This window comes from Hyperolius riggenbachi, chromosome 3 (assembly GCF_040937935.1).
Source record: "Hyperolius riggenbachi isolate aHypRig1 chromosome 3, aHypRig1.pri, whole genome shotgun sequence".
Lineage (NCBI taxonomy): Eukaryota > Metazoa > Chordata > Amphibia > Anura > Hyperoliidae > Hyperolius > Hyperolius riggenbachi.
The window spans coordinates 217,974,278-217,985,857 of record NC_090648.1 but is presented as its reverse complement, the minus strand read 5'-3'; the positions used below and the strand labels follow the sequence as shown (position 1 = coordinate 217,985,857).

Sequence of the window (11,580 nt, the reverse complement as noted above, 5' to 3'; positions counted from 1 at the left end):
ACACACATACTACAAACACACACATACTACATACACACACATACTACATACACACTACACACGCACACACACTACATACATATCACACACATAAACATACATAAACACAAACACACACTGACATATTCTTCTTCCTGACCTGGATTATGTGGCCCTGCAAGTGTCCTTCCAACGTGCTTGAGGGGGCGGGGAGGGGGGCAGAGGAAGCATCCAAGCAGGAGGTTTAGGAGGTGGAAAAAAAGTATGCCTCCAGGTTCTAGTGCCTGCACTGGCACGCTACAGAAACAGCCTGCTTGGAAAGTAATCCATTTTTTTCTTATGCTTCTGCCCGCTCGTTAATGTATATGAGAGGGTGGTGGATCCCAGAGCCATGGGCCCCCTCTCAGGCTTCTCCCCCTCTGACCCCTCCGCGCCTGCATCCCTTGCATGTGCAGTAGTTACGCCAGTGGCTCCATACACACACTGGACTGTTCTCAGTTGGGGAAGTTTTGGCCAGGAATCTAGCATTTGTACATGTCCTCCAAGGTCTGCCAAAGTCACTAATCTGGCATACCACATAATTCTATAAGCGACAAATGGCAGCCGAGTCTATTGTTCCACTCCTCACCCACACATGGCAACCTCTCCATCATTCCAATTGTCATTGTCTCTCCTTTCCAAACACAGAAAGCATCACTCTGCTGTTGCTAAATGATGTATCTATACTGCATTATGCCCCCATAGTGGAGTATGTGACATTATCTACCATGACGACATGTACAAGGTGCCTCTACTTAATAACCTATGATTACAGTTACTATTTCTCAAGGTAAGCATTGGTATGCATTAACTGTTATGTAGGCCATAGACTATTAGAGATTTTATTAGATCTTAGGTTTGAAATAAACAACAAATGTAACAAAAAAATATTAAAAATACAGATATATTGATCGATAGTTGGTCATGGTCATTGTATCAATCAAATTATTACGAGATGTCCATTCTTTATGAGCAGCAGTACATCATCAAGGTTCCCTTAGCTTCATGCAGTACAGAGCTACCAGGACTGGCTGTACGACCAATGTTAGTGATGATGCTGGCTTAAATTTTGTCTTACAGCTAATGGTGCAAGGCAGTGGCGTACCTAAGGAGCTATGGGTGCCGGTGAAAGTTTTACATGGGCCCCCCCAAGCACTCTATACATAACAATTGATATGGCACACCAAAATCTGCAAAGGATCTCAACAGTGTAAGAAGGGGATGGTAAACTGTTTGTTAATGATTACCACTATTTAAAGCATCTATAGAAGTGATTGTTACCAGCACAGGGCCAATAGAAAAATAATATTATGCTTGAGGGAGGGCCCCTCTGACCCAAGGGCCCCAATGTGGTCGCTACCTCTGCAACCCCTATTGCTACGCCACTGGTGCAAGGTTGTAGATCAGGTACTGGATTGATAGCAGGAAGACAGGGATCATTTACCTGTTGTACCCTATACCAGGCATAAAATTCTTGCAACAGATTATTTAAATGTGAGATTCCATAAGAATATCTAATCTAATAAAAATGTATTAAAAACGTGTACATGTTATTGAAGTTTGCTTAAAATGTTGATTGAATATGGATGGGACATGTATAGTCTTTATCTGCCTGTGGCAGAGGGGATTGTGGGGAGCACTGTCAGTGTGTACAAATTCTTATACTCTATCACGCTAGCACATAGCTAGCTAACTGGTGCAAGGTAAGTAGACCTAGTAAATGATCAATACCAAAAAAATATTAAATGCAATTGTATGTGTGTAATTGCGCTCCTTCCAGTAAATACTCTGATAGTCCTTACAAGTTATGGTTCACCACACCTTAGGGTAAGTAAGCCCACAATCTATAACAAAAGTGCAGTATGGTGTTTAGGTGCTTCACTGTAACAATGTCCACACTTCAAATCAAATTAGTTCATTCATCAAGTCAGGCACCCGCATGTGATAATCCATCACCTGTAACAAAATAAACTGCTCATCTGATTCGCTGGCTGACCGACCACAGACCAGCAGATATCGTTTGTCAGGCTAAGCAGGAGGCTTGCCTGCTTAGGAATACTGCCACCTAACAAACAATATCTGCTGGTTTGTGGTTGGTCAGCCAGCGAATCTGGTGAGCAGTTTATTTTTGTTACAGGTGATGGATCATCATATGTTGTAGGTTCTCATACACGTGGAATCTTGGTGGTCAGATGTTACTGCCTTGTAAGGACATACTACACCAAAAATGTCTGACTTTTTGGAGGAATGCTGATGAAGATTTAACAATTCCAGAGGAGTCAATTGTATTGGATACTGAGCGTACATTGCTGGTCTGCCAACGGTCAGCTGTTATATCTGGTGAGAAGTAATTTTGGATGATATTGTGGGATTCAGGAAGTCACATGAGGATCTGACTTGATGAACAAATTTGATTTGAAGTATGGACATTGTTACAGTGAAGTGCCAAAACACCATACTGCACTTTTACCAGAAAGATATTGCTTACCTGTATTTCTGGATTATACCTGCTGTTCAACTGGGCTTCAGCTTAGCTATATCGTCTGCATGATGTTGGTCTTTTGGTTTAAGAACTGATATTGTTTTTTGCACCATAGGCCTATATGCTGCTCCACAAATGACCTTTTATGTATATGGAGAAGGACGGAAAAATTGCTTTCCATTTCTCTGGAGCTCAGAACTTCAAGTTAAGTGGAGTGTTTGAAGATTAATGGTCTAGAAATGCAACAGCATTGCAACTATGAAATTGCTACTGTGCAACAGAGAGTATAATGACCTCTGGAGAGGAATTAGCCCAGTTATAGAAGTATGTCTTTAATGAGTGCATTTCCAGTCTGCTTTCATGTTATTGAGAAAGCCATTAACATCCTATTATAATAGCAGCAAGACTCGTTGTTTTTCATTGGGAAAAACCTTGTTGAACAGAAACATGTATGTTGTTAACATAATGCATGCAATATACCCACAATCATGAGGCCCTCTCTTGTTTGGTTCTTAAAAACACAAAAAATGACATACACAGGTTTCTTTTTTTCTTTAATAGTATATATGTGAGGTGACGTATTTGCTGGCTCAGGGACAGAAAGACATATGAGGTTACAGCAGGGAATGTGAGGTTACAAGGTGGGTTATGAGGGTCCTGCTCTACTGCCCTCTCACCCCACAGTTTATAAGAAAGGTTAAAAAGTGCACCATATTTTGTCCATATAAGATTAGTGTGCAGAGATGTCACAACGACACCTCATCTGCTCCTCATACTGTCCTTTCTCATTCAGTCCACTCATTTAAATATATCAGCTGATTTCTTCATAACTTATTTATATTCTAAACCAATTTTTATTGCCCTGTTTGCCTGCACACTTAAGCTTCTGGTTCTAGTACTCCATTCTATATTCCACCACTCAACTCTGCTCCTTTTTTCCCTTTTTTGGCACATATGGTAACACAGTCTGAGTGCTCTTGTCACTCACAGTCTGAGTACTGCAATTCCTGGTGCCCTTCCTGACGCCAGCAGTCCCCCCTTTAGTGCTCCGTATGACAGCACAAGGGACGGGAGCCCGAGGAGGGTCTCGAGGAGTTTCCTGGCCATATGGGAGATCTTCGCTGTCATCACAGCAGAGTGCATGATATAGAACTTTGTCACTGAATCTCACCCGGTCCCGGGAACCAGGTGTTCTTGTTGGTAGGGGTTTTTGTTGTGGCACAGGAGTTTCTTCACTGGAGGAATCTGGCCCATTGGGTGTGGCTCCTCCATTAAGTAGCTCGAAGTCAGGGGGCCGATCAGACCCATCTCCAGAATCAGAAGGGGTGGAGGCTTCTAGGAAAGAACAGAATTCCCAGCTGTCTGAGCTCAAGAAATCCAGGGGTCCCAGGTCACACAGAGGACCCCCCTTTTCACTGCTCGATGTGCTACTAACAGTTCCTGGGGTCCAGTCATCAGCATCTAGTTCAAACTCAAAGTCCGAGGTAAGTCTGTCTATCTGCTCCACCACCTAAAATATACATACACAGGATTAATGGTTTCTTTCATAATAAACTACTTTCAACAAAACTATGGTCTACAATCAAATATTGTTAATATTAATAATAATTATCATGAATATGTGGATACCAGGCAGGAGGAAACTTCAATGTGTTTCATAGGAAGTGAAGCGTTTTTCAACAATTCAACAGGTGTGCTGGAACCCAGATTTATAGCTGCTCTGTTTTACAACACAAATGGAAATCTGGTGTGATCAGTTTGTAGCTTGTATGGAGGAAGCACTGCGGATAGGGCAATTAAACAAAATAAGCTCAGCTCCCACAAAACACCATTCCCTAACATTACTTAGAAGCACAGACATACAGCGCACATGTCTACACTGTATGAAACCACTGATCTGCAGATATATGACATGCAACAGTGGTTACTGCCATGACTTCTCATTTGCCAGATGTGAAAGTAACATCTGTTTTATTCTACTATAGGGTTAGCTAAGTTAGAACACTTGGCGAAAGATGAATTGGGGTTCCTTTTGGTTGTTCACAGTGCTCCACCCACACTAGTTTAAACTGGTCAGAGCAGACTGTCTTGAATCTTGAGTTTGCTAAATTGTCCAGCGGTAGCCGGTTCTGTAGAAATAACTTAAGCATACCTGTTGGCTTAGTATGTTCCTGTGTTTACTGGCTGATATGGTTCACTTTTATTGTTTGATGACATCTGCTGATTACTGAAAATTTGGGCAGTATACTAAAAAAAACAATGTTTAAGTTTTGGTGCATTTTTATTGCTTGTAATAAAAGTTGTCAAACGTAGGAATTTATATCAAGTTCCAAGTTAATGTAATAAATCTCTTAGGGCAGGGGTGTAACTGGAGGGAAGCAGTCCCCGCATCCGCAGGGGATCTCAGAGCTGTAAGTGGGCCCCGTATACTACTTCACTCCCTCTGATAAAGGCGTCCATTCTTCAGATCGGGTATTTTTGTGCCTACACTCATTATAGGTGTAAGGATTATGATGTCCACACTTGTTTTATGGCTCTTGCAAGATGGGCTCCCAGTCTGTGAGGGCCACCAAGGGAAAGGATATGAACATTGGGGGGGGGGGCATCAAAGGTGGGCTCAAGTCCTGGCTATGGTCAGTGCTAGGGTCAGTACCTATTCAGTAAGAAGTCCTTGGCCAAGACTTCCTAACACTGCAGGGTGACCCCTTGAGCACACTCTTAGTGGCTGCAGCTCTTGAGCACTTTGAGTCCAACAGAAGAAAAGTGCTATACAAATGTTACGATTACGATTAACTTAGTGGTTCGGCAGCACGGATAGTGTACTGGTTAAGGGCACTGCCTTTGACATGCGAGACCAGAGTTTCAATCCTGGCTAGGGTCAGTACCTATTCAGTAAGGAGTTCAAGGCAAGACTCCCTAATGCTGGGAATACACAGCTCGATTCTGAGCCATTTAGATGGCTTGATAGATAATTTCCGACATGTCCGATCTCCCGCCCGATCGTTTCCGCGTTCGATTCTGCATGGAGGACAATGGGAAAAGATAAGAAAAACGAGAGGAAGATAAGAGAATCGCCTGCAGAATCGAGCACGGAAAACGATTGGGAGCGGAATCGAGTGGGAAAATCGAGCCGTGTATACCTAGCAGCTCTTGAGCGCTTTAAGTCCGACAGCACTATCATTATTATTATTAACACCTGCCTGGCCAAAATGTGTGTTTACATCTCTGCACTAGAAAGTAAGTGTCAAAAAACAATCCAGGATTTTCAGGGCTTTGCTAACATGTTCAAGGGCAACATATTAATATCTGTCTTAATAGGTAATAATAGACCTGATCTTAAATGTTCAATAACAGGAAGATACCAATGGGTTGAATGATCTGCAGGCTTAATATATCACTTGTGGACACCTCCTCCACCTTCTCTAGTGAGTTCCTGGATGTGTGCTTCATAATTAAAACTGAATATATTTAACAAAACTAGAAAGAGGCGGTTGGTGTACACTATTGTCTTTATTATGTACCCCATGTTTGTTTCCTTCTCAATACAGCACCTGGGAATATGTTGACACTTTATAAATCAATAATAATAATAACTGCTAGGTATACAACCCAAATGTCTGGTGTGCCTTCACGGAACTCCTTTCTCAATTAAACAGTTGTGAAGCAGAAAGAAAGCTAGTGCACAGCTGGCTGTATCTAATTTCCAGTGCAGTAATAGGAGGCACAATTGGCATTGAGATAAAAGGTAGGTGGTAGAGACCATGATGTAGTTTAGAACCTGAGTGTACGATATACTGACTGTAGGTTGGATTGTACAAAGTTGAAAAACATTTTAGAATAAAAACGTGATTAAATGACTAAAATATTTGTGTCCCACAATCTGCTTTTTTTATACCTATATGTATGACTAACTATGTTGCTCCGAACATGTAGTGGCTGGATAGTGTACTGGTTAAGGCTCTGGCTCTGACATAGGAGACCAGGGTTTGAATCTTGGCTCATCCTGTTCAGTAAGGCTCGGTTCACACATAAATCTGCACATTTCCGGTCCGATATAGTCCTATCAGTTTGACCCTGACTGGATTGGAACTGTACATCTATTATGTGCAAACACACCCATAGAAAACTGATATAAAAATGACAGGACAGGACAGGTACAGAAATGTACACCTGTTATGTGTGAACACAGCCATAGAATCGCATATAAAACTGATGTCAAAGCGTATATGGCATTTTGGCGGCTGGGCTTTTTGGCTCAGTGTGAGCCTAATGACAACTCACCCTGCTGCCACACAAATTTAGGGTGGTGTTAAATACTATTCCCCCTCCGAGTCACCGCAACTTGGAGGGAGAAGCAATTCGGGGTCCGGCAATCGCTCGCCAAATTACTTGTGCGCGGGGCGCAGACTATAGCATTACTGCTATACTTCAGGGCTAGGCGCGCGGCAGGCGCTAAAAAGCCCTGCTTTGCAGCTGATCATGTGACATCCAACCTGGCAACCTTCTATAGAAGTGAATGAGGCTCATCCAGTCAGTCAAAATGCAGCTGCACTCTTCCCTGTGTGTATGTTTGCATGATTTTAAATAGGAAACCTAGGCAGTAGTGTTTACAAGGCAGAGTGGGGCATTGTACACTGCAGGCAGTAGTGGTGGGAAGGCAGAGTGCGGCATTGTACACAGCCGGCAGTAGTGGTGAGAAGGCAGAGTGGGGCATTGTACACTGTGGGCAGTAGTGGTGAGATGGCATAGTGGGGTATTGTACACAGCTGGCAGTAGTGGTGAGATGGCGGAGTGAGGTATTGTACACAGCTGGCAGTAGTGGTGAGATGGCGGAGTGGGGCATTGTACACAGCCGGCAGTAGTGGTGAGAAGGCAGAGTGGGGCATTGTACACAGCCGGCAGTAGTGGTGAGAAGGCAGAGTGGGGCATTGTACACAGCCGGCAGTAGTGGTGAGAAGGCAGAGTGGGGCATTGTACACAGCCGGCAGTAGTGGTGAGAAGGCAGAGTGGGGCATTGTACACAGCTGGAAGTAGTGGTGAGATGGCGGAGTGGGGCATTGTACACTGCAGGCAGTAGTGGTGAGAAGGCAGAGTGGGGCATTGTACACTGCAGGCAGTAGTTGTGAGAAGGCAGAGTGGGGCATTGTACACAGCCGGCAGTAGTGGTGAGAAGGCAGAGTGGGGCATTGTACACAGCCGGCAGTAGTGGTGAGAAGGCAGAGTGGGGCATTGTACACAGCCGGCAGTAGTGGTGAGATGGCGGAGTGGGGCATTGTACACAGCCGGCAGTAGTGGTGAGAAGGCAGAGTGGGGCATTGTACACAGCCGGCAGTAGTGGTGAGAAGGCAGAGTGGGGCATTGTACACAGCTGGAAGTAGTGGTGAGATGGCGGAGTGGGGCATTGTACACTGCAGGCAGTAGGGGTGAGAAGGCAGAGTGGGGCATTGTACACAGCCAGCAGTAATGGTGAGAAGGCAAAGTGGGGCATTGTACACAGCCGGCAGTAGTGGTGAGAAGGCAGAGTGGGGCATTGTACACAGCCGGCAGTAGTGGTGAGAAGGCAGAGTGGGGCATTGTACACTTCAGGCAGCAGTGGTGAGAAGGCAGAGTGGGGCATTGTACGCTGCAGGCAGTAGTGGTGAGAAGGCAGAGTGGGGCATTGTACACAGCCGGCAGTAGTGGTGAGAAGGCAGAGTGGGGCATTGTACACTGCAGGCAGCAGTGGTGAGAAGGCAGAGTGGGGCATTGTACACTGCCGGCAGTAGTGATGAGAAGGCGGAGTGGGGCATTGTACACAGCAGGCAGTAGTGGTGAGAAGGCAGAGTGGGGCATTGTACGCTGCAGGCAGTAGTGGTGAGAAGGCAGAGTGGGGCATTGTACACAGCCGGCAGTAGTGGTGAGAAGGCAGAGTGGGGAATTGTACACTGCAGGCAGCAGTGGTGAGAAGGCAGAGTGGGGCATTGTACACTGCCGGCAGTAGTGGTGAGAAGGCGGAGTGGGGCATTGTACACAGCCGGCAGTAGTGGTGAGAAGGCAGAGTGGGGCATTGTACACAGCCGGCAGTAGTGGTGAGAAGGAAGAGTGGGGCATTGTACACAGTCGGCAGTAGTGGTGAGAAGGCAGAGTGGGGAATTGTACACTGTAGGCAGCAGTGGTGAGAAGGCAGAGTGGGGCATTGTACACTGCCGGCAGTAGTGGTGAGAAGGCGGAGTGGGGCATTGTACACAGCCGGCAGTAGTGGTGAGAAGGCAGAGTGGGGCATTGTACACTGTGGGCAGTAGTGGTGAGAAAGTAGAGTGGGGCATTGCACACTGCTGGCAGTAGTGGTGAGAAGGCAGAGTGGGGCATTGCACACTGCGGGCAGTAGTGGTAAGAAGGCAGAGTGGGGAATTGTACACTGTGGGAAGTAGTGGTGAGAAGGCAGAGTGCGGAATTGTACACTGCGGGCAGTAGTGGTGAGCAGGCAGAGTGGGACATTGTACACTGCAGGCAGTAGTGGTGAGAAGGCAGGGTGGGGCATTGTACACTGCAGGCAGTAGTGGTGAGAAGGCAGAGTGGGGTATTGTACACTGTGAGCAGTAGTGGTGAGAAGGCAGAGTGGGGTATTGTACACTGTGGGCAGTAGTGGTGAGAAGGCAGAGTGGGGCATTGTACACTGCGGGCAGTAGTGGTGAGAAGGTAGAGTGGGGCACAGCCGGGACAAGGTCCTCCAGCACCCTAGGCTGAGACAGCAAAGTGCGCCCCCCATACCTCCCACCCCACCCGTCACACACTGATAGCTATTAGACTAAGAGGTGCCCCAGGGCCCCCAACACCTTTATCTCTAGTTATCTGGCTTGCAGTCACTGCCATGTATCCCCTTTGCTTATTTCTCTCTGCTCCAAACACAATAGGGGAATGATAGCTGAGTGAGTTGTGCGCCCCCTCCTGCTCTGCGCCCCGAGGCTGGAGCCTCTCTCGCCTCTGCCTCGGCACGGCCCTGGAGTGGGGCATTGTACACTGCGGGCAGTAGTAGTGAGAAGGCAGAGTGGGGCATTGTACACTGCCGGCAGTAGTGGTGAGAAAGTAGAGTGGGGCATTGTACACTGCGGGCAGTAGTAGTAAGAAGGCAGAGTGGGGCATTGTACACTGTGAGCAGTAGTGGTGAGAAGGCAGAGTGGGGCATTGTACACTGCGGGCAGTAGTGGTGAGAAGGTAGAGTGGGGCATTGTACACTGCGGGCAGTAGTAGTGAGAAGGCAGAGTGGGGCATTGTACACTGCAGGCAGTAGTGGTGAGAAGGCAGAGTGGGGCATTGTACACTGTGAGCAGTAGTGGGCACTGTACACTGCGGGCAGTAGTGGTGAGAAGGCAAAGTGGGGCATTGTACACTGCGGGCAGTAGTGGTGAGAAAGTAGAGTGGGGCATTGTACACTGCGGGCAGTAGTAGTGAGATGGCAGAGTGGGGCATTGTACACTGTGAGCAGTAGTGGTGAGAAGGCAGAGTGGGGCATTGTACACTGCGGGCAGTAGTGGTGAGAAGGCAGAGTGGGGCATTGTACACTGCGGGCAGTAGTGGTGAGAAGGCAGAGTGGGGCATTGTACACTGCAGGCAGTAGTGGTGAGAAGGCAGAGTGGGGCATTGTACTCTGCAGGCAGTAGTGGTGAGAAGGCAGAGTGGGGCATTGTACACTGTGAGCAGTAGTGGGCACTGTACACTGCGGGCAGTAGTGGTGAGAAGGCAAAGTGGGGCATTGTACACTGCGGGCAGTAGTGGTGAGAAGGTAGAATGGGGCATTGTACACTGCAGGCAGTAGTGGTGAGCAGGCAGAGTGGGACATTGTACACTGCAGGCAGTAGTGGTGAGAAGGCAAAGTGGGGCATTGTACACTGCGGGCAGTAGTGGTGAGAAGGCAGAGTGGGGCATTGTACACTGCAGGCAGTAGTGGTGAGAAGGCAGAGTGGGGCATTGTACACTGCGGGCAGTAGTGGTGAGAAGGCAGAGTGGGGCATTGTACACTGCAGGCAGTAGTGGTGAGAAGGCAAAGTGGGGCATTGTACACTGTGAGCAGTAGTGGTGAGAAGGCAGAGTGGGGCATTGTACACTGCGGGCAGTAGTGGTGAGAAGGCAGAGTGGGGCATTGTACACTGCGGGCAGTAGTGGTGAGAAGGCAGAGTGGGGCATTGTACACTGCAGGCAGTAGTGGTGAGAAGGCAGAGTGGGGCATTGTACTCTGCAGGCAGTAGTGGTGAGAAGGCAGAGTGGGGCATTGTACACTGTGAGCAGTAGTGGGCACTGTACACTGCGGGCAGTAGTGGTGAGAAGGCAAAGTGGGGCATTGTACACTGCGGGCAGTAGTGGTGAGAAGGCAGAGTGGGGCATTGTAAACTGCGGGCAGTAGTGGTGAGCAGGCAGAGTGGGACATTGTACACTGCAGGCAGTAGTGGTGAGAAGGCAAAGTGGGGCATTGTACACTGCAGGCAGTAGTGGTGAGAAGGTAAAGTGGGGCATTGTACACTGCGGGCAGTAGTGGTGAGAAGGTAAAGTGGGGCATTGTACACTGCGGGCAGTAGTAGTGAGAAGGCAGAGTGGGGCATTGTACACTGCGGGCAGTAGTGGTGAGAAGGCAAAGTGGGGCATTGTACACTGCCCCACACCATCTTATGTGTGAACAGCCCTTTTGCCACACAAGTATTTCCTTGCTGACTGGTGTATTAAAAAGCCAAAGACCCTGGCAGGAGAAAGGTTAATGCCATTTCACTATAACCCAGAGTAAACAGCTGCTTTTTTCATCTCTGATCTTTAAATATCAGAAATATCATTTCCATGGAAACATGCCATCTGTGCAAGCTCAGTGTTTAGACCAGCTCCTCCCAATCATGTCAATGAAATCAAACAATTGCTGCTTCATGTGCGGAACTACAATAAGAAAGACGAAGGATCTGAGACATAACAGTCATTGTAGAAATCTAAAGCTTATTAGAGTGCAGTATTCATGGAGGTAAACCTGGAAAAGTATGGGGACTTAAGGATGCTTTTCAGCAAATGTAAGGCTTGACAGTGATCTGTTTGTTTAGCTACACAGATGGTCTTGTCTTCCA

At 47.1% G+C, this 11,580-nt stretch overlaps 1 protein-coding gene across 1 annotated transcript in view; it reads right to left on the bottom strand.

The window, feature by feature from the left end:
* Nucleotides 1–2,157: 2,157 nt before the first annotated feature.
* Nucleotides 2,158–11,580, bottom strand: part of INSYN1 (inhibitory synaptic factor 1) — a 44,484-nt gene continuing 35,061 nt past the window's right edge. The window contains exon 4 of the mRNA XM_068272584.1: nt 2,158–4,010. Coding sequence (XP_068128685.1) covers nt 3,420–4,010 — 591 coding nt within the window. The 3' untranslated portion in view covers nt 2,158–3,419. The remainder of the gene's footprint in view (nt 4,011–11,580) is intronic.